The sequence below is a fragment of the Arvicanthis niloticus genome, chromosome 1 (assembly GCF_011762505.2).
Source record: "Arvicanthis niloticus isolate mArvNil1 chromosome 1, mArvNil1.pat.X, whole genome shotgun sequence".
Classification (NCBI taxonomy): domain Eukaryota; kingdom Metazoa; phylum Chordata; class Mammalia; order Rodentia; family Muridae; genus Arvicanthis; species Arvicanthis niloticus.
Genome location: NC_047658.1, coordinates 10,421,718 through 10,448,212, shown reverse-complemented (window position 1 = coordinate 10,448,212; position 26,495 = coordinate 10,421,718). Strand labels below are relative to the sequence as shown.

General features: G+C 43.2%; 1 protein-coding gene and 2 pseudogenes across 1 annotated transcript; 2 read left to right on the top strand and 1 right to left on the bottom strand.

Annotated features, from left to right (window-relative positions):
• The first annotated feature begins 4,460 nt into the window (after positions 1-4,460).
• LOC117720699 (ubiquitin-conjugating enzyme E2 L3 pseudogene) lies at positions 4,461-6,402 on the top strand (annotated as a pseudogene).
• Positions 6,403-22,448: 16,046 nt separating this feature from the next.
• LOC117693204 (major allergen I polypeptide chain 1-like) lies at positions 22,449-23,734 on the bottom strand. The gene is made up of 3 exons (XM_034483654.2): positions 23,674-23,734; positions 23,367-23,554; positions 22,449-22,599 (listed from the first exon to the last, which is right to left on the bottom strand). Exons 1-3 carry the CDS (start codon positions 23,732-23,734, stop codon positions 22,570-22,572), a joined length of 279 nt encoding a protein of 92 aa, XP_034339545.1. The 3' UTR covers positions 22,449-22,569.
• Positions 23,735-25,246: 1,512 nt separating this feature from the next.
• On the top strand, positions 25,247-26,227 carry LOC117696191 (glyceraldehyde-3-phosphate dehydrogenase pseudogene; annotated as a pseudogene).
• The last annotated feature ends 268 nt before the right edge of the window (positions 26,228-26,495 follow it).

The following is a 26,495-nucleotide window of genomic DNA, read 5'->3' as shown; positions in this document are numbered from 1 at the left end:
AGAAGAAGAAAGGACTCAGATTGCTAGCCATACTGCCAACTATTACCTAGAGAAAAAGGGGCAATGGTGCACACAAGAAGGGAGAACTATACTTCCCAGAAAACAAACAAAAGACTTACTAGGCTAAATACACAGATAGACTCTTGAGATATAAGTACATCCAAGCAGTCAAGGGATCTAAAGCATATAATAGACCTCAGGTTTTGGTTAGAGAGATAACAGAACAGTGTAAGGTATGCCAGCAAGCAAAGGCTTATGAGACTTAGAGTAAATAGGAAAAATACCTAGGGGAGAACAGCCTAGAGTATATCGAGAGACAAATTTTGTAGAAGTTAGGCCAAGAACATATAGATACCCTCTAATATTTGTAGATACTATCTGTAGATGGGTTGGGGCTTTTTACCCACCAAGCAGGAAACAGCTACTGTGATAATCAAGAAGATATTAGAAGAAATTTTCCTGAGGTTTTGAGTGTCTGAGGTAATTGAATCAGATAACAGTCTTGTTTTTGTTTCTAAGGTAAGTCAGAGATTGGCAGAGATATTGGAAACTAACTGAAAGCTCCATTGTTCACACTGTCCCCAGAGCTCAGGACAGGTAGAGAGAAGGAACAGAACCCTAAAAAGAGACTTAATTAAATTCCCCTCGGAAACTAGTTTTGGCTGTGTGGTGTTCCTTGTCCTATCCCTGTTCCAAGCCTGGAATGTCCCTCTTGTGTGAGACCCCTACTCCCTTGACTCCAGCTCTTGACTCATCCCCCCCCCCAAGAAATAACTTTTCAGGCTAATAAGAGGCTGTTTCTGCTGCTGTTGACCATCCTGACCTCCATTGAAGTAGGTGGAGTAACTGCCTGACTTCACATAACTCAGACCAGCACCTGATGCCAATTGGAGAGCAACCCCCTCAAGCTCAAGATGACCTGCTGTTCTACAAGGCCAAAGAGCAGCAGGCCTTGACTCCTGAGATATCCCCACCCTAGAGACACAGGGGTAGAGATTACCCAAATGTCAGAGTTAGGAGACTTTTGAATCTACACTGTGTCCTAGATGCAGCCTTAGAGGGTGGGGTTAGGGTGAATGACAACTTGTGATTCCAGGATTGGAATCACCCACAAGAAAAAGGGGGAAATGTAGGACTTTTGGGTCTCAGTTTAAATTTAAGATTAAAAGAATCCCACTGTCCCAGGACACATCCTGGGAGGTACACATTTTTTAGTCAGAGGACATTTGCTGGATTAACATTCAGAAGAGGAAGGGAGAGGCTGATTATCATTCAGAAGAGAAAGGAAAAGCTTGTTTAACATTCCTCAGACCACAGGGAAGAGAACCCACCTGCGGGTGGGGAAGGCCCAGAGCACAGAGACACATTCCAGGATGAAAGGTGGTCAGGAAGAAAGTAATGTGCAAATCTGAGTCATCTATAGACCGAACCTGAGAAGGTCAGCCTTTGTGGCCCTTTGTGGCTGCCCTTGTGTACTCTGTATAAGAACCACACCCAGCCTTTTTTGGGTTCTCTTGCCTGCAATACAAGAGAGCCCTGGTGCACCAGTATCATTAAAACTCATGTTACAGTGAATCTCGTCTGTGTGAGTTTCTGGGGGAGTGTGTCCCCTAGTTTTGGATTTTACAGTCTAACACTCTAAATTAGGTAACATTTCATGTAATTCTTATATTAGAAATTGGACTTACAAAAGATAGAATTTAGGGCAGTGTCTCTTTGGTGAAGTATTAGAGGCTGTACTGTCATGCATTTGTGTGCAGGAATTGGTAGCCAAACTTTGTACCATGGGGTGATGCACTTGGTGTTGGTTTTGGAGAGAATGTATTGGTTTGTTGGAGGTTGAGTTTTGCTTTCCAAAGTTGTGGTTGTCCTCTGGTGTTGCAAGGGAAACTTGAAGATTGTGGTTAAACTGCCAGTGTTCCATTAGCTGAAGTTTGCAGTTTGATCACAGGCTCAGGATTTTAACTCACACATATTTGTAATTGGGAGGAGGGGTTGGGAAGATGGAGATTGTTGCAGTTTGTGAAGGGTTGATGTGAGTGTGGAACTTGTGGGGGCATTGTATCCTGGCTTGCCTACTCTAGATGCCATTCCACGAAATATATACAGAATTATTATGGATTTGGAAGATTGTTTTTATATACTGTTCCTTTGCATCCTGTTGACTGTGGGAGTTTTGCATTTAGTGAGTTTGCTTGTAATTTTAAAGAACCCATCAAATGATATCATTGGAAAGTTTTGCCTCAAGAAATGGCTAATAGCCCTACATTATGTCAAAAAAATTTGTTGCTACTTCAATACAAGAAGTTAGGACTTTGAATCTTCCAGTGTATATTATTCATTATATGGATGATATGTTATTAGCTGATCCCTCTGAAGGAGTTTTACTACAAGCCTCTGCTCTTATACACCAACAAGGTTTAAATTTTTGGGGATTAGTTGTTCCTCCAGAAAAGATTCAAAGGCAATATCCTTTTCAATATTTGGGACATCAGTTATATTCTAAATAAATTGTGGCACAGAAAATCCTAATAAGAAAAGATAATTTACTTACTTTAAATGCTTTTCAACAGCTGTTAGGAGATGTTAATTGAGGAAGGCCTCTTCTTAAGCTTACCACAGAAAAACTTAAACCTCTGTTTTATATTTTCAAGGGGGACATTAATCCTAATTTCCCTCAATAATTAACTGATGAGGGATGAGTAGCTTTTTAGAAAGCTGAGGAAGCTATTAGTCAACAAACAGATGCATTGTATAGACTATAATCAATTGTTGGCTGTTTGCTTTTTTGCTACTTTTCATGCACCCATGGCAGTCCTTTGGCTAAAGGGGCCATTAATCTTTCTTCTCCAAGTCAAGTTTTAACACCCTATTATGAAGTTGTTGTTGTGTTCGTACAGAGATGTAGGTTAGAATCATGAAACTATTTTGGGAAAGAACTTGATGAAATATTTATTCCTTATTCCAAACAGCAATTAAAATGGCTATTGCAGAATGCTGATATTTGACCTATTGTATGTGGAAAATTTTCAGGCAAAATTCGTAATCATTATCCAAAAGACAAGTTGTTACAATTTGCCTCTATGCATGCTCTTGTATTTCCTGTAAGTTTGTGTATATAGCCAAAAGAGAATATGCTTACTGTATTTACAGATGGCTCATCTAATGGGAAGGCAGCATATGTAATTGGATCACATGTTCATTCTCTTGAGTTTCTCCCACTTCAGCACAAATAATTGAATTATGTGTTGTAACCACTGTTTTAGAAATGTTGAAAAAAAGTCAAGCTTTAAATATGTATACTGATAGTCAATATATAGGTCATGGTTTACAATTGCTTGAAACTGTTCCTTTTTTAGGTAATGCTATTTCTCAAATTTTGAAATTATTTATGTAAATACAACTCAATGTAAGATAATGTACTGTTCCTTACTTTATAGGATGTTTAATAGCTCATACAAGATTGTCCAGACCCTTTAGTGAAGGCAATGTCACAGCAGATTTTTATACAAGGCAGATTATAGGCCTTACACAGAAACAATTAGCCAAACAATCTCTTCTTTACATCATCAAAATAGTAATAACTTGAGACAATAATTTGGTACTTCTAGGGAATGTGCACGTCAAATTGTAAAGACTTGTCCTCAGTGCCCTTAATTTCTTCCTGTACCACATAATGATGTCAATTTGTGAGCACTTGTACCTAATCAGTTAGGAGAAATGGGTGTTACTTGTATTTCTGATTTTGGAAAATTAAAATATGTACATGTGACTATTGACACCTTTTCAGGCTTTCTAGTTGCAACTGTTTTAAGAGAAGCAACTAAAAATGAAATTAGTCAGTGCTTACATTGTCTTTCTATGCTGGGTGTTCCAAATCAGAGTAAGACAGATAATGGAACTGGCTATTGCAGTCAAGCACTTGAGACTTTTTGTTGACAATTTAATATAATCCATATTACTGGGATTTCCTGTAATCCTCAAGGTATTGTGGAATGGGCCCATGGAACTTTAAACAATATCTTCTTTTTTTCTTTTTTTTCTTTTGCGAGACAGGGTTTCTCTGTGTAGCTCTGGCTGTCCTGGAACTCACTCTGTAGACCAGGCTGGCCTTGAACTCAGAAATCCACCTGCCTCTGCCTCCCAAGTGCTGGGATTAAAGGCGTGTGCCACCACTGCTCCGCAAAACAATATCTTCATAAAATGAAAAAGGAGAAATTATATCCACACAAACCACACAATTATTTAAATAATGCTCTTATTATTTTAAATTTAAAAAGTTTGGATGCCAAGGAACTGTCTGCTGACTGTCTATGGCACCCTACAACTCAGCATACTTATGCCTAGGTGAAATGGAAGGATCCACATACTGTCATATGATATGGTCCTGATTAGGTATTCAATAGAGGGAAGAAGGCATGTTTGTGTTTTTTTTTTTTTTTTTTTTTTTTTAATTCAGCATGCTAACAGAGTGTGTTAGCTGCCAGAGTGGTAACATGCTGATGCTGGGACAAAGAATGATGCTGACCGTGAACTTTCTGAGTACCCTGAAAATGGTGACAGGAAAGCTGTATTGGACATATGTTTCTGATCCACTTTTGCTTGCCTATGTCACAGATTGGATAAGCTGCCTTGCCTCAAGCTTTTAGACTTTGTGAGACAGAGAAAATGAAGACTGTCGAAACTGCCTTAGAAAAATAAATCAAATGAAGAAGTTGTTATAATGACTCTTCTCTTTCATTATTGCTTTTCAAAAGATTTTTCTTTTTAAATAATATGTTTGCCTAGGTGGTGGTGATGCAATCCTTTACACTTAGTGGTATTCTGCATTCATAACCTGTTATGTTCTGACCCCCTCAACTCCCAGCATAGCTGTAGCCATTCTGTTCCATGCCTGCCAGCTATTTTATATTATTGCTGTAGCATGCCTGCCAGTCAACACAGAGATGTGACTTGATTCAGAGCAGGATCATGCTGACCACATCCCCTGTTATGTTCTGAATGTTTTGAGGTTTGTTAATCTTAAGAAATTCCACAAAGCTTTATGTAGGTCCTATAAAATCAAAGGTCAATATGAACTGTCATGCCTAAAATATCTTGAGTCATAGCAGACCACTAGGCAGTACTTCCTGCACCTGAGTATGAATGAACTCATTGTGGTTTTTTTCCTTTATAAGCAGACAGAAAAAATGTCCATTGTCATAGTTTAGAAAATTGTGAACTATGATCTTGGTCTGACCAGTATTAGGGTGTGAGTTCAATATATCATCCCTATTTGAATGAGATTGATGTTTATGTGGTTGGTGGACCAACTTGTAGACCACAATAGTACCCCTGAGCCATCTCTCTATTCCCTATTTTGATTATTTCATTATGGACACCTGGGAGAGAGCTTTTAGACTGCTCTAATATAAGTATGAAGGATTTTGGTGTCCACTGCCCCCCTTTTCTGCTGCGTTCTGCTTTTATTAATCTGTTTTTGTTCTTGATTGCTAGAAGTTTGTTTTGTCAACTTGCCTTAGGTGGAATGTTAAGTTGTGATTAGCTCCCAAACTAATTTGCAACCAAAGAGAAGAGAACTGAACAAACAAATAAAGTGACTTTTAAAAATCCAGTGGCAGGACCAGATCCAAGAAGGCAGCAAGCAGGAGGCTGATGAAGGAGCTTGAAGAGATCTGCAAACATGGGATGAAAAACTTCTGTAGCAGGAGGTTCATGAAGCTCAGTTACTGACTTCACAAGAACTTATTGTTCTTGACCACCCTCCATATAATAAGGAGTCTTCAGAATTGAAATCAACTCTCCAGCACACATCCATTCAAATGACCCAAGATCACAATTAACACAAAGATCTATCACCCTAACTGTGGTGGATTGAAGAGGTTAGAATGCTTGGTCCTAGGGAGGGTGCTATTAGGAGGTGTGGCCTTGTTGAAGTAGGTGTGGCCTTGTTGAAGTAGGTGTGGCCTTGTTAAGGATGTGTATCACTGTGGGGGTGGGTTTGAGATCTCTTATGCTCAAGCTACACCCAGTGTGAATGATAGTCTCCTGTTTGTCTTAGAATCGAGATGTAGAACTCAAGCACCATGTCTGCCCACACACTGCCATATTTCCAACCATGATGATACTTCTGAAACTGTAAGCCACCCCAGTAAAATGCTGTCCTTTATAAGAGTTGCCTTGGTCATGCTGTCTCTTCACAGCAATGAAATGCTAACTAAGACACTAACCTTGAGGAGAAGGGGCACATCTGTCTGCCAGTAATTAGTGCTGAAACCTGGAGGCCAACCAGCGAGACTGACCAAGTAATCTAGTTCCTCATAGCACTAGTGACCCACCCCTGAGTACCCACTCTGGGCTGACATAGCTGAAGAATACTCTGAAGATAATAAATATTTCTGATAGAATGCTGAAGAGTTTACAAAGAAGTAGTGGGAAAAGCAACCTGTGGGCAAATATTCACCATGAATGATTCCAGCAAGTTTGAGCAAAGACCTTGAGCAGGGCCTTTCAATACCCAGTAAAGCAGGACTCTGGAAAATTGATCCAGACCACCACCTGGTGTCCACTTGCAGCAGTTACTAATTTTCTATAGTTTGCTTAATCAAAAGTTATTGAAGTATTTTTATAAGAGGCTTCTGCCCCACATTACCCTGTATATCCCCTGAATAAAAGACACAGAAACCTGGTACTTTTATTAAAATGTTGTCAGCCTAGACTGTGCAGGTTCTGATCTACTCTAATCTACATTGCAGCCATAGGCCTCACATTACTTGCTATTTGAGTCTCACCAGGCTTGCTCTGCTCCTTGTGTGTCTTAAAGGCAACTTTCTCTTGGGCATGTGTTCATGGTCCATCCTGCTTCATGACGACCTTCTTCTCCCTCTCCATGTGGTCTGTACCTGAGACCATGCCAACTCAATCTCAAATTCTGCCTTTTTCTCTCTCCTGCTCATGCACTGGCTCTAACCTTTTATCACCCAATCAGAGATTACTGGGGAGTGTTCTTTAAAGCACATTGGTCAATATAATGCCCACATTGGGCATAGAACTCAGCATCTGAATACACAGTGAACAGGGCCAAACCCCATAGAAGGTGTATAGTTAATTTGTGAAGAAGTATTTAAAAATTCAAAAATAAAATAAAATGAAACCCAGTGGCAGTGCTGGAGAGATGGCTCAGTGGTTAAGAGCAGTGAATGCTTTTCCAGAGGAGAAATGTTAAATTCCCAGCATGCCCATGGTTGCTTACTGTGGGGAGCTGACAGAAGGTGGCTATCATCCTTGCTGCCATCTTGAGTCATATACCCTGACAAGAGACTTGTTTACAATAGCCTACAACAGCTGAGCACACTTTGATAACATCTTGTTTTAGATACCCAGGATTTTCCCTTGGGTGTGTGAGGATTAAAGGTATGACTTAAAGGTGTAATTTAGAGACAAGACTTGAGGGTGTGACTTAAAGGCATGACTTAAAGACGTGGCTTAGAAGTGAGACATATAAAAGGCTAGAGGCAGACAGAAGAAATTATTAGACAGATGAGACTTGGAAAGAGAACTAGGAATTAGACACTTGTACTTGAGACAGGCACTTGGAAGAGAACTTGCAACTTGGAACAGAGATTAGGACTTGAGATTTATTATAGAGGAACTAGGAATTAGGATCTCAGACTTGGTACTAGGAATTAGGGACTTGGACTAGGAAGAGAGACTGAAGAATAAACAGGGTTGAATCACACTCTGTCTGGTCTCCATTCCTCGAGTCCATCTTCACTCTCTCTTTTGCTGAACCCCCAACCCGAGGACTGGAGCAGCTTGTGGCAGTGTGGGCTCTAACAACTTAGCCCCCAAGGCTTTTGGCAGTGCGGGTCCCAAAATTGACAGAGTGGTCCGAGACATTTTGGCCCACAAACGTGGGGCAGAGTGGTTCTACCCCAAATTAAAACAGAATCAGGACCACATCAAGTATCAGTTAAGGGGTCTCTCCATATGACCCTGGCAAATGAGCTGGAAGTGACTGGATGCCAGTGGCAATCTGCTGCAGACTGACTTTAGCATCAGTTTGCAGAAAATTTAAAACAAATAAGACAAAAGCAAGGTGTTCTTTTGTTGACCTTGGGGTGAATAATTCCTCCTTTCTAGTTAAAAAAAGCCAATTTTTCAGAGTTTCTTGTAAAACCAGGGAAGAAGCACCAGTAGCTGTTAGGAGCCACAGCGAGCGGTGATAGCATTCGCCATTACAAGATGGCTCAGACATCCTGTGCTCCCACAAGTAAACAACTAAACTGCGCAGGTGCAAGAGGCAAAAGCGCGCCAAGCCACTGCCCATCCCGGGGTGTAATATGGGGTGATGAGTGAACAGCCAATCAGAAGTGAACATGCCACTCTAGGGTGCATATAAGCAGTGCCTTTTCCGGGCTTGGTGTCTTCCGCTTCAGCTGATACAAGAATAAAGCCTTGCTGTAGTAACTACCCGAACACTGCCTCACATGTCTCTTTCGCGGGCGAAGGGGACTCGAAAAGGGGCGCGGAACAATCTGGTGACGAAACACGGGAATTTCAAGTCGCTGTGGGAGACCCCCCGAGATTCGGGGCGGGTTAAAAGACTACAGGATCGAGGTATGTCTCTGAGAGGTATGTTTGGGGTGGAAGCCTTGGTTGCGAGCGGATTTTCACTCATTGCCGCCGCTGTGCTAGTTGGCCTCTTGCTTGCGTTGCTTTCGCTTTTAGCTTATTTGTGTTGTGAGGATCCAGCTTGCAGCACAGCTATTAGGGCAAGTCAAGAGGTTTCAGGAGAGGTCCACTCCAGGGTATCAGAAACAGAGCGTGTTAGCTGGCATCAGGCCAAGGAGTCTGGGGAAAAAGATAAGGCCAAGGAACCTGGAAAGGAGAAGCAGGCAAAAAAGCCTGGGCAGCAGAGACAGGCCAAGGAGCCTGGTCAAAGAAAAGAGTACTCAAAAAGAACAGGGGCCACTGCAGGGCCTCTTAAGGTTAATGACCCTTTACCGGCTGGTGAAGAGAGAGTGGAGGTCAAAAGGACCCCCCTTTACCCCATTAAGGAGCTTGCTGCCATAGACCTTAGCAGCTCCGATGAAGACCTAACGCAAGGAGAGGAAGAGAGCCTAGAGCAGGAGGCAGCCACCTATGCAAAAAATAACCGTCCTGAGATAAGACTAAGAAAAACCTTGAGTCCCTCAGCCCAGCCCTTGCCTCCGGCCTATGCCCCGGGCAGCGTCTCTAATTCATTTCTCAGTCCAGGATATTGGAGACAGCTACAGCTGGCATTTCCGGTCTTTGAAGCGGCAGAAGGAGCACGTGTTCATGTCCCAGTAGAGTATAGGCAGGTCAAAGAATTAGCTGAGGCAGTATGTGCATATGGAATTGGGGCTAATTTTACCGTATCCCAAGTGGAGAGGTTAAGTGCAGCTGCTATGACGCCAGGAGACTGGCAGGACACAATGAAGGTGGTACTTAACAATATGGGCCAATACCTAGAGTGGAAGGCCTTGTGGCACGAGGCACTGCAAGCACAAGCCAGGATTAATGCAAACACTGAGGGACAGCAATTATGGACTTTTGACATGCTGGCTGGAGTTGGCGTACACGCAAACGACCAGACCACTCATCCCGGGCAGGTCTACGCACAGATAACATCAGCTGCAATAAAGGCATGGAAGTCTCTCCCTAGGAAGGAAGGCAGTAATCTTTATTTGTCCAAAATAACTCAGGGGACCAGTGAGTCCTTCACTGACTTTGTGGCCCGCATGACTGAGGCAGCTGGCGGAATCTTTGGGGAACCAGAGCAGGCAATGCCATTGATAGAACAAGTGATCTTGGAAAATGCCACAGCTGGATGCCATGCAGCCATTGCTCCCTGGAGAGCCAAGGGATTGCAAGACTGGTTGAGAGTCTGTCGTGGCTTGGGAGGTCCCCTCACTAATGCAGGACTTGTGGCAGCAAATTTAGAGGTGGCTGCTGTCCTTCTCCAAGGTCAGGGACGCGATAGACCCCGGCCATGGCCGGGGAGGGGAGCTGTCTGTGTTTTTCCACAGGGTGAAGACAATCCAATTTGGGTCCCCACGCGGCTGGTGTAGATCGTGAAGAATGAAGCTAGATTGCAAGATAACGGCTCTGATTCTCCTGATGCTGATGTTTGATTTGGGGATAAGTATACCACTATGGGCTATAGTTAGATCTTGGCCTGTTCCCATGCCAGTACATTCAAATTCTGCAGTGCTGCTGTTGTTTACAGCTACTGAGTGTTACATGGATGCCCTGTGCTCTTGGCGCACCCACCAGCAGCCTGAGTTATATAATGCTACAAGTTTTCCATTAAACTTTACACTTTGTTTTGTGGCAGCAAGCAAGGATAATGAGACAAGTAAACTACATACACCTTGTATGATTCTTAAGAAAGCTACTCTTGCTAATTGGGTGGATCCTGTGACTGGTAGTAAGGTGGACACAAGAGTGCTAGGGGCTGTCTTGAGTCAGATTAGTTCAGGACAGATGGAAGGACCAGGAAATATTGGTTTGAATTAATCAGCACCTATAAACATTACCACCACCATGATTAGAAGTAATGTTACTATAATTAAGAGGTCCAATTGGCATACCAATAATGCCACTTTGCAACAGATGATACCGTGGTACTATCCAGATTTGTCCTTTCCAGTGGTGTTTTTACCTTGCCAGTCTAAGATTAAACCCAAGAAACAAATTGCCAGAGGATTTAATTTATCCCCGCCTCTCGATTTGGCTATAATGAATAATACAGGTAAGAGCACTGGCATAGAAAATATTTGGCCCTTTTGTCATTGGGTGTTGAGTAATGAGGCTGGAGCTAGTGCCAGTGTATCTGCCTTTGCCTTGTTGAATGGTATATTTCATGAAGTACAAAATGTTTCAGCTACATGATCTAATATCTCTAGCCATTTGAATAACATTAAAATTAATAAGGTGTTTAGGAATGCATCTGCACAACCGGTGTCGGTGTGTGTGGACCCCCCATTTTTCTTTATGTTATCCAACTTTCAAAATAATTCTGATATCTTGGACTGTAAGAATGTTACATGCTTTTTAGCACAATGCTGGAATGGATCACTAGACCTAGCCTTGGTTGTGCATGTGCATACCTTTGTGCCCATCCCAGTAGAAGCTGATCCTGAAACTTTCCCTATTACATCATTAATAAGACATAAAAGAGACTTTGGCATTACTGCAGCCATTATCACTGCTATTACCATCTCTGCAGCTGCAGCTGTGACAGCCGGAATAGCCTTGGCTAATCAAGTTACAGCAGCTACTGTTGTTAATCAAATTTCAGAAAAGACTTCTGAGGCTTTGACCACTCTACAGAAAGTGGATGCACACTTGACATCAGGCATTCTGTTGGTCAATCAGAGAGTTGATTTGCTCCAAGCCCATGTAGAACAACTCACAGATGTGGTTCAGATGAGCTGCGTGTCAGCAACCCCACATCTATGTATTACACCTCTGAGATTTATGAACGATACATTTATTCAAAGCCATAATCTTTCTGCTTATTTACAAGGGAATTGGACTAGGGAGCTGGACCAGATGCAGCAGCGATTGCAGATCCGGATTTCGAGCCTTAATGGAACACGAGTGGACCCTGTTATCCCTGGCAATTTTACTTCTTGGCTTAACTCTGCCTTTTCTTTCTTTCTTAAAGGGTGGGGATAGGCCTGTTTGGTGCAGCCCTATGTTGTGGATTAGTGTTCATGTTATGGTTGGTCTGTAAGCTCAGAGCCCAACAAAAACGTGACAAGGTCGCTATCGCCCAAGCACTCGTAGCCTTGAGCAAGGATCTTCCCCTGAAATTTGGCTATCTATGCTAAGAAAGTAACTGATGACTGAGACCCTCAGTCGATGCACCCCAAGGGTTCAGCCCATTGCACTGGGTCGATGAGAAGTCTAAGTCTAGCCAGCCCTTGCCTGAATAACTGTGGTACCTGAATATTTAGAGGTGTTTGTGAGTGGGTACTCGACAGGGAATGTTCCACGAGTGTGGATAGATTTCCCGAAAGTATGCCTGATTGCACAAAGGTTTGATGCCAAGAAACCTCCTCCCCTGGTGGCGCCCCAGGGCAGAGGCTCCCTTTCCCCAACAAAAAGGCTTCGAAATGGGTATGGGAAGTATTACTCATTGCACGACAACAAGAGAAGAAACCCATTACAATATCTCATTTTGCACAGGGGATCAGGCCTCTGCTTTCCCTCACTGAGTTGGTGCTGCGCTTGATAGGCAAAAGGCTGTTCCATCTTAATAAAATTGAAAGGGGGAGATGTTAGGAGCCCTGGCGAGCGGTGATAGCATTCGCCATTACAAGATGGCTCAGACATCCTGTGCTCCCACAAGTAAACAACTAAACTGCGCAGGTGCAAGAGGCAAAAGCGCGCCAAGCCACTGCCCATCCCGGGGTGTAATATGGGGTGATGAGTGAACAGCCAATCAGAAGTGAACACGCCACTCTAGGGTGCATATAAGCAGTGCCTTTTCCGGGCTTGGTGTCTTCCACTTCAGCTGATACAAGAGTAAAGCCTTGCTGTAGTAACTACCCGAACACTGCCTCACGTGTCTCTTTCGCGGGTGAAGGGGACTCAAAAAGGGGCGCGGAACAAGTAGCTGCTTTTCCCACACTCAGAGAGTTTTGAAGATATTATTTTAAAGTTTCATAATCTCTCCTTCACAATTTCTTGTCCTTGAGGATAATAAGGAAATCTCAGTAATATTAAATTGTCAACAAAACATCTCAAATGTTTGACTGTAGTCAAATAACTGCAATAGCCAGTTTCATTACCTATCTTAGTCTAAGCACAGGAAAATAATATAGGCAATAACTAACTATATTTTTAGTTGCTTCTCTTGTTAAAGTAGTTGCAACTAGAAAGTCTAAAAGGTGTCAAGTCACATGTACATATTTTAATTTTTTAAAATAAAAACAAGTAACATCTACTTGCCAAAATTGATTACATATAAGTCCTAAAGGCTTAACACCATTATGAAAAAATTGAAGATACTGAGAGCAAGCTTTTGCAATTTAACTTGCACACTTTCTAGAAATGCCAAATTATTGTCTCAAGCTATTACTATTTTGATGCTGCAAAGAATAAGATTGTATGGGCAATTATTTCTGAAAGGCCTATAATCTGCCTAGTATACAAATCTGCTCTGACATTGCCCTGGGGTTCAGGCAATCCAATATGAGCTTTTAAATGTCTCATAAAGTTAAGAAACAGTATATGTTTCATAAATTAAGCTGTATTTTTCTGAATAACTATAAAATTTGAGAATTAGCAGTATCTAAAAAAGGAACAATTTTAAGCAATTATAAATCATGAGCCATATACTTGCTATGAGTACATAAATTGAACGTTTGATTTTTCAGCATTTCAAACAGTGGCTACAACACATAATTTAATTATTTGTGCTCAAGCAGGGGAAACTCAAGAAAACAAACATGTGATCTAATTACATATACTGCCTTCTCAATAGATGAGGTATCTGTAAATACATTAAATACAGCAAACATCTTTTCTATGGGCTGCATGCCTAGTAAATTTCAGGAAATATAAAAGCATGCATAGCAAAAAACTGTAACAACTTGTCTTTTGAATAATGATTATCAAATTTGCCTAAAAAGTTTGCCATGTAATAGGCCAAATATCATTTTTAAAAATTTAATTGCTATTTAGAATAAGGAATAAACATTTTATTCAAAATATTTTTAGGATCGTATCTTACAATCTTGTACTAACACAATAATAATTTTATAGTAGGATGTTCAAACTTTACTTGTAGATGAAGAAAGATGAATCTATATTAACATTTTCTTTTGCCAAAGAGCTGCTGTGGGCATATGAGTAATAATAACACAAACAGCCAATAATTTTTCATAGTCTATGTAATTTATCTGTTGATAACTAACAGTTTACTCTACTTTCAGCAAAGCTATCTCTCCTTTATTAGTTAATTGTCAAGGGGAATTAGGACTTGCATCCCCCTTGATAATATCAAACAGATGTTCAAATTCTATTATGATAAGCTTAAGATAAGATTTTAGCCAATTAATATCTCTTAACAACTTTTGAAAATCATTAAACACAAATCAAATTAAAAGCAAACCATTTTCTTTTTGAATGTACACCTACAAGCCAGAAGAGGGCACTAGATACCACCACAAATGGTTGTGAGCCACCATGTGGTTGCTGGGAATTCAACTCTTATATTTTTAGTTGAGTCTAGCTTTTAACGGCTGAGCCATCTCTCTAGCCAACTATCTATTCTTATTGGAATTTTCTGTGCCACAATCTGCTTAGGATATAACTGAAAAGACCATGACAGATTTTTTTGTGTCTCAGAGTGACTGACTTTTGATGTTGACCGGCCGCCAAAAGAGACTTTTGACTTGACTATTATTTTTAAAGTTAAAGTTATTACTTTTTAGGAAAGACCAAGGTCCTATCCTGATCAACACCCATACATTACTCTGTGGCAGAACCTGGTCTAAGATCCACCACCATGGGTGAGAAAGAGAAAGCCAGGCTCCCGAGCCTTGGCTTTCTGTCGAACGAGACACAGACTAAACTAGAAGATTAATCACCCTTCCTTTTCAGATAACCCTGCCAGTCTGACCAGACTGGAAGAGTCTTTAATGTTTTCCCACCAGCCTAACTGAGATGATAGCCAGCAGCTTTTACAGGTTCTCTTTACCATAGAAGAATGAGAAAAGATCCTGTTAGAAGCCCCCCTTAACCAACCAGACTGAGACTTCAACATGGCTACAGGTAGGGAGTGGCTGGGCTCTGGTGACAGGTAAGAAGTTATACCATATAGAGAGATTACAGGATTATACCCTGCAGGATTTAGTTAGAGAGACAAAAATATATTACAAAAGAGAGACTGAAGACTAGAATACTGGCCGCAGTTATAAGAGATAGAGAGAGAGAAAGGACAGGGAATCTGGGCAACAGAAGACCAAGACAGAGAGATACAAAGACATCTGTTAAGAAAAAAAAAATCAGTGTGCCTATTTCACAAACTGTTGATCTAGAGAAAGGACAATGTTGGGAGCCAACTTTTAGCAGAAAGCAGCTAGATCATCTTTGCAGCCATCTGGAACCATATACCCTGATAAGAGACTTGGTTTTCAATAGCCTACAACAGCTGAAGCACACTCTGACAAACATCTTGTTTATCCCACATAGCTTGTTTTTCTGTTTAGTGACCCCAGCTGCAAGGCGCACGTGGTATCCATGCCTGCAAGACATGAGGTGGACATGCTATCCACGTGCTATCCATGCCATACATGCCTGTAAGGTGCACATGGTATCCACCCGCCTACAAGGCATGTGGCAAAAGCCTATAAATACCCCAGATTTCCCTTCAATGAGAGACACAACGAGAGAGACAATAAGAGAGAAGACACACAATAAAGGAGAGAGAGACTTGATCAGAACCTCTGTCTTGTCTCCATTCTTCACATCGCTTGCCCCTCCATCCTCTCTCTCTCTCTCTCTCTCTCTCTCTCTCTCTCTCTCTCTCTCGCTAGACCCTGACCCATGGACCAGAGCAGCAGAGTGATCCCGGACATTTTGGCCCACAAAGCTGGGCAGTATGGGCTGCAACAGGACAAGTGTCTCATTTCAGCTATTCCTGAGTGCCCTATGCCTTTGTTGGAGAGAGACAAAGTTAAAGTTTACTCAGACAAGACCAGGGGTCTTGAGAGAACCCCCACCTCTATGATATTGGCCTTAAAACTAAACAATGAGTACCGGTTTCATGAGCTTCCGGAACAGCAAGAAGTCCCGACATTAGTAAATGGTTAACAGAATTTCCAAAAGCTTGGACTAAAACCAGTGCCTCCTCTATTGGAGGAGTGAAGTATTGTGTGGCAGTACCCAATGAGTCATGAAGCCAGAGAAACATTCTGGTTCCTTGTCAGTCACTGTGGAACACCCCCTGCTACTGGTAAAGAAGCCAGGCACTACATTTGTTTACACTTAAAGGCCTACAAAGAACTAAGACAAATGAGAGAGTTTCTAGACACTGCTGGCTTTTACAAAGATGTTGATAAATTGACTCTGAGACAACAGACAACTGTTGTGAGACCCCACTCCCTTGAGAACATTTTCTGGCAGTCCCCTGACCGATAGATGATTAATGCCCACATGAAAGGGTAATCTTTGCCTCCCCGGCCATCCTGAACCCTGCCACCTTGCTGCCCGAGACTGATGATTCCTCCCCCATCCATCACTGTATTGACATTCTGGAAGAAGACCAACCTTGGCTAGAGAGTCTGAACTGGTATACTGATGGGAGCAGCTTTGTGATTGAAGATGTCCCCCAGGAAGAAGACTTCAAAGAGACAGACCTGGGGTCTACTGAGAAGTGGACTTCACAAAAGTCAAACCTGCTACAGATACTTTTCCAGGCTGGGTAAAAGCCTTTCCTACAAAGACTGAGACTGCCAATGTGGTGACTAAGAAGATCTTAGAAGAGAACTTCCACAGGTTTGAAATACCCAAGATAATTGGGTATGACAATAGACCTGCCTTTGTTGCCCAGGTAAGTCAGGAACTGGCCACCTAGCTAGAGATTAATTACATTGTGCTTACAGACCCCAGAGCTCAGGACAGGTAAAAAAAAATAAATAAAACTATTACTAGCCTTAGAGACCGGCTGGGGATGACTGGACAGCCCTCCTTCCTTTTGCCTTGTTCTGGGTTATGATTTAAGTTAACACTTTATAAGATTTTATGTGGGGGGGTCTCCATCACTTACTGTGATAGATAGAATATATGATTCTGATGTTGTTCTTTCTAAATCCCTGTTTATCCACATGAAAACACTTGAGGTGGTCCGACATGAGATCTGGGAGCAGTTAAAAAGAAGCTTATGAGACTGGAGACCTGAATGTGCCTCATCAGTTCCAGATTAAAGATGCTGTTCTCATCTGCTGCCACCGGGTCGAGAACCTTGAGCCTCACTAAAAAAGACCATACCTGGTACTCCTGACCACCCCCACAGTGATGAAAGTTGAAGACATCTCAAAATAGATTAGTTACCTTTGTTAGAAAAAAAATTAGTGCTGTTCAGATTTTGATGTTATGCCAACAATATCATACTTTACAGGGACAAGAAAATCAAGATTGTGAAGATACTGAAATCTAATTCTATGATTAGAATACCTACATCAGCAGAAATGGGAAAATGAAAGAGTTAAAAATTTTTAAACCTTCCACAGATGGAGTCAAGAGTGCAGATCAGCTTGTTCTGCACTCTGGGTCCTAGGAAACTAGCTATCTACAAGACAAGATAGATTGAATAGGGTTTGAGCTGGGAGTTCAGATCAGCGCGCTGGTGCACCCTGGATACCAGGAACAGAACTGACCGCAAGACAAATTAGATAGGGTTTGATATTTCCCCATGACCATTCCTTGAACCTGTCATGAAAGCTGAACACTGGACCGGTGCTTTCTATAGATACTTAATCATGATTTCCCCCCTCGTCTCCCTGGGTTGTGGTTTTTCCCTTTAAAAAGCTCTTCCTCTTCTCTAAGGGGGTCGTACTTCATTGCTTGCCTCTGTGTAGGACAGGCTTGAAGTGCAGCCTCAATGCATTGAAATCAAATATACCTCGTGTTAATTGCATCAAGTTTGGTGTCTTGAAGTTATTGGGGTGGCCATGAATTCCCATGGACTGAGAGGGACTTTCTCTCTTCCTGGTGGGTCTTACAGTCTGAGAATTCAGAATTTTTTATAGCCCAGGGTGGCCTCACCTACGATGTGGCTGAGGATGAGTTTGAACTTCTGATCTTTCTATCTCCACCTCCAAGTGTTGATTACTCAGGTGTATGCCACTATGGCAGTTTTGTGCAGTGGTGAGGATCAGCCTCAGGGCCTCATGCATGCTAGGCAAGCACTCTATGCAGTAACTACATTTCTACCCCAAGACTTAAATAACATATTTATATATTATATACATTTATATTATAAATATATTATAATACATTATGCTATAATATAATATTATGTTATAATACATTTATAACACAAAACAAATAAATTAAAATATACATGTAAAACTTCAGGCTTTATCTTCCCCAAAATGTGAAGTAGTGTGAATGTTCATAGGCAGATACAGGGCTTTCCTTCTCTTGAGGCCAACCAGCAACCTGGGGCGGGGGTTCAAGTTTGACTCATCTCAATATCTGTCAATATACAGGTAGCATTTGCCATTTCCTTCTGCTTCCTGAGGATGCTGACCCATTTGTATAGCTCAGTATCCCGGCTGCTTTTGCAAAGGTGGAGGAGGATGCATAGGGCTAAAGATTACCCAGCCACAGGAGTAGAGCTCCAGCAATAGATTCTGGCAGAGGATGTGGTCTATGGAAAAAGACCTGATCCCTCTAAGGGAACTTCCAAGACATCAAGAAAAATAACTATCTTCTGATAGGGTAGAACTGACAGGTAGGAACTGGGTTAGGCTTATCAGAAGCTACAGTGGAACACCAGCACATTTACAGCCGTGGCTTCAGAGTTTCATGTCTCTTTGAAACTTTCCATACAAAGTCACCTCTAATTCAGCAGTATTAGGAGATGGGGCTACTGGGAGGTGATAAGGGTCCATGGAACCTTTCGTTAGTTACTGTGTAGGTTCTTCTTTCTTCCACCTTTCTCTAAACTTTTCCTTCCACTCTACCAACCTCCTTTCAAGATTAAAAAAAAAAGGTTAGACAGAAAAGAGATCTTTGAATAAAGTCAGGGGTCAGAAAGCACATGACATTGTGATTAGACAACTTCATGCTGATTTGGGCATTGAGTTCCACGGGGAAACTTTGATATTTGCTGTCAGGATATCTAATTTCTTCTTGTAGTTTCTATTTTTCAAATGACTACTTAACAAACCACAACCCAAAACAACCAACCAACAATCCCTCTCAGGGCCATAGCATTTTTATAACTTCTAAAATGTCTTCAGAATTATACAGAGCAAAAATCACAGAAACTATTCACAGCTGGCAAAATTGTTTTCATACTACAGTGTGAGGCAAATCATAGTCAGCTACTGTGGAAAATCTGAAGCCCTCCCTCTCTGTATCCTACACCTGGGATTAAAACAAATCCATATTCCCACAATATTTCTGTGTTTTTAAAAGAACCCAAAATTCCAAAATTCTCACTACATTTTCTTGTATGTGTTTTAAGCCATTAGTTGCACCATGTTTAGAAGGAAATTATAAACAGAAACATTTTCACTGAAGTAAGCACTTTCTTGGTTTAGTGGCCAAGGTTTCAGGAGACATTCCCTGCTCAATTCAAATCTTTATGAGTTTTGATGGCATGCAAAGTTTTTCATTTTCTGAAGTAATATAAATAAATCACTGTCTCCAGTGCAAAACTTTCGAAAAATTTCATTCTGATGTTAATACATCCTTACCGTATTTAGGATGATTTCATTCCACAATCTTTTCTGTCTCTTGGATGCTGTTGTTCCTTTCTCACAACATTCAAAAAATGTAAAGTCAGCAGAGCACTATTTGTTCTGTGCCCAGGGACAGACCAGCCTTTCAGAAAGGACAGAGCAGAGCGCACCAATTTGTTTTCTCATTTTAGCCATTTTTTTTGTTTCTCAGACCCCACCCCTATTTCCACCAGCAATTTTTCCAGTTGCACAAACATTCCTCTAACCTTTTTTGACAAAGATTTAAGAAGAAGAAAAACTAAAAAACAAAATTCCCTCTGGGAGCAGAATGGGAGATATCCCAGTAGTTGTGGTCGCAATAAAATTTTAATGATGTCTTGAAAAAAAACCCATCCTCTTTCCCCCCCCCCCCCTTCTTTCTCTACTGCATTTGAAATCACAGTTCCCATCCTGACTTGGCTCCATGGTGGGCATCACTATCTTTTGCTACTTTGTGGGTTCTTCTTTATTCCACTCTTTCCCTATCATCTTCTTCTACCGTTTCAACCCCATAACACTAGAGAAGAGGGGAAAAAAGGAGAGAGAAAAGAAGATCCCCAAGTAAAGTCAGGGGTTTGAAAGGAGGTGATATTATAGCTTATCTACTTCCTGCTGATTGGGGTGTCCCACTCCTTGAAGTAAGTTTTTCTTTGTAGGACAAGTCTGAGCTCCTACTGTGTTTCCTGGTCTTTTAGAGTCCTTGGTGCCAAGTGAGTTTCCTCTGTGGACTCTAGGTTCATAACACTGATAAAACTGTAGTGAGTTTGCTCAAAATATTAAAAGAGATGCTGAGCAGGGGAGTGAATGTCTTTAACCCAAGCACTCATGAGGCAAATGTATGTGAGTCTTAGTGAGTTCAAGTGCAGCCTGCTATACACAGATAGTTCAAGGACAGCCAGTACTAAATGGTGAAAAAGTAACTCAAAGGAAGAGAGAAAAAGAGAGAAAAAAAGGAAAAAAGAAGATGAAGAGGAAGAAGATGAGGAGGAAGGGGAAGAAGAAATTTAAATGGGTGCGTCAAGGTGGTACATTTTTTAAACCCTATAACAAAGGGATGAAGACAGGCAGTTCTCTCCAACTTTGAGCCCAGCCTAGTCCATATAGTGAGAGCTTGTCAAAAGCAAAATGAAGAAAAAATTAAAATGGGAAATATCAAATAACAACAGGAATGAAAACAGGAACATCACTGCAGTCCCAACAGTCAAGGAATAGGAAGTGAGGCTGAACATTTTTCTATGGTGGAAATGAATATTGTCTAATCATGGGTGTTAGGACATATTTCACTAGTGTCACATTCTTTCAATGAGTGGAGAGAGGAAGCTTCTGTCTTTGAGAAGCCAGAGTTACCTCATCCAACAATCTACTTATTCATAGATGAATACCCTTCATGAAAGTATACATAAAAAGCCATTAGCATTTAAGGAAATCCCAGATAACCAAGTAGAGCTGTGCACCAGATTGAGAGGCTAAGATTGTTTTTTTAATCTGTAGAAAGAAGCATGGTAGAATAGCCTCCTGTGTCCCACATGTGTAGTGAGGAGATCTAGGTCATAGCATCTTCATAGTCCCTAGACCACCCTTAGCTCCCAGAAGACAGGAGGCCTCCTTCAGAAGCAAGCTCTGGCTAGACACTGGTGAGTTGGAGGCCTGGGTCACAGACCCAGTCCATGCAAGATGGCCTCCTCCTGTGCTGTTTGGTTTGAACCTGGTTCCTTGTGTCCCCTAAGAGTTCATGTGCTGAAAACTTAGTCACCACTGTAGGGTCTCAAGATATGATGTGATTGAGAAGCAGGAGACAACTGGAAAGGTGATAAGGTCTCTGGGGTGTTTCCCTGGGAAGGGACAAATGCTATAGACTGGCTGAGTAGGTCCCCAGTGTGAGAGCTGGAGATAACATACACAGTGAGAGGCCACGTGAGTCTTGCTATTTTCTGTCTCTCTGCTGGCGAGGGGGCTCTCACCAGAGGCTAAAAACCGAGGCTGCAGGACTTTGAACATGGAGCCTTCAAAATGATTAGTTTTTCCTTATAAATACTCAGCCGTGATTATATTTTCACAGCATTAAAAAAGAATAATACACTTTACTCTTTTCAGAGCATGCCCTATAACAAGAAAGCCAGCATTCTCTGGGCCTTCCATAAACCTCTGAATCATGAGGAACCTGTATATGTTCTTCTGGGTATTCCAGATGGTGTGAGCCTGGGACCCGTGTGAGGACACGGCTCATTGATGGAGCAGTAAGGCACAGGGCCTTAGGACTGGCCTCAAGGTGACTATTTGATGACTGGTGTGGGAAAGGACTTCCAGACATGTCCACAGAGCAGAGGCTCAGGACAAGTCCTAAAGCTCTAGGACCCTGAGTCCCCACTCTGTGTAACACCCAGTAGGGAACTAACTGGGTTCAGAACAGGGTAGTTGATATTAGGATAAACTGAGGTCTGGTTCTGGCCAGGTCCCACATGGATTACTAGGATGAACTTCTGTTCACTGTGAGGGGTGGGAAGCCTCATGACATCCTTGGAGATAGGTAGATTTATTTTTGTCTTCTAGATGGGACACAGAGGCCCAGAGAAGCACAAAGGCCCAAATACACATAGACACACACAATTCACAACTGGCTCCTGTCCCACACACTCTGGAGTGTAGAGACAGATTCTGCTATTTAGAGCCTGTGTGGTCCTCAACAGACCCTTGGTGTCCCTGGCCTTACTCAGTTCCATGTTCCTGGAAAGTTCAGACTGGGAGGTCATGTATGTGCCCTGTGGGCCCTGTCCCATGGAAGTGACAGACACTCTGGTGTAGTGACTGTGGTCTCTTATGATTCTCTAATGCATTCTGCAGGACATTTTGGCAGCACCACAATTGAGCTGTGGTATATCAAAGTCCCACTGGCTGTCCCTGCAATATCCTTCCACCCAATCAGACCCAACCTCGAATCCAAAAATCCAGGCTTCCCTATGAGTTGCAAGGCTTTTATTGTTGGATTCCTGTTTTTAGACACCTGGGGGGAGGGGAAGGGCTTGTTGCATCTATGCAGGTGAGCAGTCAAGTGGCTTTCTTGACACCAAAGATGTACCCATCAACATATCGAGCTGGCTTCTACTTTTTCCTGCAAAGAGAAAGCCAAGTGAGGCCTCAGAGGTAAAGGAGACCACATGCCCCACTGACTATGCATGGGGACATCTCCTGGAAGGCCCTGCAGCTGGTTTGCAGTTACTCTTGGGTCTGACCAGGCCCAGGGAGCCTGGTCCCCAGCCTGTAGAGACAAGCTCTGTAAAGAGCCTCAATCCAGACAGATGGGAGGAGCCAGCTTCTGAGACACCATAGGCACACATATGAGAAATGGGCTCCAGGTGAGCCTGTGGGCAGCTGAGGCCCCACAAAGGAGCTGACTCCTGTCACATGATGATGATGGCCCTCAGACATCTGCAGCTGAGGCAGTGTCTGATCCTAATAGTTCTAGGGACAAGAGGGGGTTCACTTTAATCCCACCTTTAAGTGTCTCAGTCCTGGTGTCCACACAATGGCCTTGGAAGTACAGAGAACAGGAGAAGAGATGAGTGTTTTGGGGTTGGGGCGGTAGGCTTGAAAAGTTAGGATAAAGACCCCAGCTGGAGAAGGTGCCAGGCCCTGTGCTGTGCAGCTACACTGGGAGGCTGTGTCAGGAAGGGTGATGGAGGCCAAACTCGGGCAGGGATCTAGTGTGGCTTGGCTGAGCTGAGCAGCCAGGCCAAGCTCAGGCAGCCTGAGAGTCCCTTCCTGCCTCATCCTCCTGACATCCTCAGTCAGGGGTGTCACATTTCTGGATTCTCAGAGAAGCTTCAGAGATGGGGAGGAGCACAAGCCCCGCCCCTAGACAGACACAAAGAGACTCACAATGAACTTGCTTGCATTTGCCTTGTCTTCCTCTGTCAACTTGCTATCAACACATTTCTTGATTTTTTTCGTATTTTCCAGTATTTCAGGGTCATCTTTGTATTTTTTCACGTACTCAACATAGTCTTCTGGGGTCCCGTTAAGAAATATACCCACATCCTCTTTTATAGCTGGGCAAATGCCACAATCTGGAACACAAAGACAAGGTGACACTAAACTGAAAGACAGGCATCAGCACACCCCAGGGGATGGAGGGTGTGAGAGCCTGGAGAGCCTGTATTCCTGACCCCCACACGGTAATACCTACCTCCCCCTGAAGTCAGGAGCAGGGCGGCCCCGAGGAGCACCAGAGCACCAGCGAGCTTCATGGTAATGGCGGCAGGTGCTCCTACCCAGCTTGGTTCTCTTTTATAACTGCCCTGGGCTGCTCAGTGGGGAGGGAAGTGCCCATGTCTGAGCCTCTCTAGGCCCCTCCCAGGACACATCTTGGAACTTCCTGAGGCCCTTTGTTTGTGTCATTGGGAGGTATGTATTTTGGCAAGACAATAAGGTTCTGGTCAAGAACCTGCTTAAGCTTATTCCCCTTCTTAGTGATCTTCCTAAGGTCACATGTCATTTGACAGTCAAAGGGAAAGATGACTAGGGAGAGGGTCACATGGCCTCTCAATCAGACCTCCACAGTCAGGCCTGTGTCCCCCTGTCACACTGGGGACCTCAATGTTTAGTTAAGAGCTGTACTCACAGCCAGTGACAAGCCAGACCTCAGACCACTGACCGTTGTGACCCTGCCCTGTCTTTGTCTTGCCCCATCCTTTATTTGCTTCGTGGTTTTCTTCTTCAACCCAATAAGGGAACATCCCCCACTGCAGAGGGACTGTTGTGAAGGGTAGGAAGAGGCAAGGCTGTGGTAGGCTCACTTTTTTTCCCACCTATAGAAACAGACTGCTTAAACCCATTCACTCAGCCAGGAAACACATGGAGCTGTCTCCTCTGGTATTGCCATTTTAGGCCCCATGAAAGGCTTCTCTTGAGAGCTATGTTGTCCTTTAAGAAGTGAGAGCTGAACAGACAGTGATAGAGGAGGTTGAAGACAGCAGAGCAAAGGCTGAGGCAGGGGTGTGAAGGCTGAGAGGTCAGCAGGTTGAGCTGTGAAACAGGCCACACACATTGCTGCCATGTGGTAGCTGAAGCATTGGACAGGGAAATGGCAGGAGACAGTAGGGTTGTGGAATGAAGAGAGGGCGGAGGCAGACTCTGAGGAAGGAGAAAGCAGATCCAGAGGACAGAAACTTTAGGGTCTTGTTTTCCAGAAGACATCTAGGGAGCTGTGCAGTCTTTGGAGACTCCACCAGGGTCTAGAGCCCTCACTGCAGAGTGCCATGGAGGCTCAGCTCCCTGTCCATGCTGTGGAGGAATCTGCAGCATAGGTAGGCCTCTGGGTCCCATGCTAGTGTGAGGACTGCTCACCAGAGGGTAGCACTGCTGCCTGTACCACATGCCAGCTGTTGGGGTTGGTCTCCTCCTGCTGTATTCAAATGTTATATACTGGACCCCAGGATCTGGATGCCCTGCACCCTCCAATTTTTTGGTAATTTGGTAAGCAAATTCTCTCATACACCAAATGTTGCTTTGTAAAATCTGTCTTTGTGATGAAGGGGATCTCAGACAGGTAACAGTGGCACACTTGCCTTGGCTTCCCACAAGTGGGGAATCACAGGTGTGAAGCACCATGTCTTTACCTCATTTCTTTGGACTTTGCCAGTGATTGGACCACTCTGTGTGCATGTACCTTAACATGGAATTTACCAGCTCTCTGCTTCTCTCTCTTCTAGAGACAGTTGCATCTTCTTGTGCAGTGCCAGCCTCACACTGTAGACAAAATGGTGAATGTTGGTGTGAATGGGTTTGTCCATATTGGGCACCTGGTTACCAGGGCTGCCTTCAGCTCTGCACTTGGCAAAGTGGAGATTGTTGCCAGCAATGACCCTTTCATTGACCTCAATTACATCATCTACATGATCCCGTACAGCTGTACCCATGGTAAATACAATGGCCCAGCCAAGGTTGAGAATGGGAAGCTTCTCATCAATCACTGTCTTTTGGAGCCAAATCATGCTAACATCAAATGGGATGATGCTGGTGCTGACAATGTTGTGAAGTCTACTGGCTTCTTCACCAACATGGACAAGGCTGGGGCCCACTTGAAGGGTGGGGCCAAAAGGGTCATCATCTCTGCCCCTTCTGCTGAGGCTGCCATGTTTGTGATGGGTGGGAACCACAAGAAATATGACAACCCGCCCAAGATTGTCTGCAATTCATCCTGCACAACCAACTGCTTAGGCCCCCTAGCCAAGGTCATCCATACCACTGTGGCTTCATGGAGTGCTTATGACCATGGTCCATGCTATCACTGCCACTCAGAAGACTGTGGATGGACCCTGGGGAAAGCTTTGGAGTGATGGCCATGGGGCTGCCCAGAACATCATCCCTGCATCCACTAGTGCTGCCAAGGCTGTGGGCAAGGTCATTCCAGAGCTGAACAGGAATCTCACTGGCATGGCCTTCCATGTTCCTACCACCAATCCACTGTGGATCTGACTTGCAGCCTGTAGAAACCTGCCACGTATGGTGATATCAAGAAGGTGGTGAAGCAGGCATCTGAGGGCCCACTGAAGGGCATCCTGGGCTACACTGAGGACCAGGTTGTCTCCTGTAACTTCAAAGGCAACTCTCACTCTTTAACCTTTGATGCTGGGGCTGGCATTGCTCTCAATGACAACTTTCTAAAGCTCATTTCTTGGTATGGCAATGAATACGACTACATCAACAGGGTCATGGACTTCATGGCCTCCAAGGAGTAAGAAACCCTGGACCACCCTTACCAGCAAGGACACTGAGAGCAAGAGGAAGGCCCTTGATTGCTGAGGAGTCCCTGTTCCCAACACTGAGCATCTCCCTCACCTTTCCATCCCAGAGTCCCATAACAACAGGAGGGGCCTAGGGAGCCCTTCATACTCTCTTAAATACCATCAATAAATGTTCGCTGCACCACCCCCAAAAACATGGAATCTACCATTTACCTAGTATTTTTTGTAATTTGTAGTGTCTCTGGATGAAGTAGGACACCAT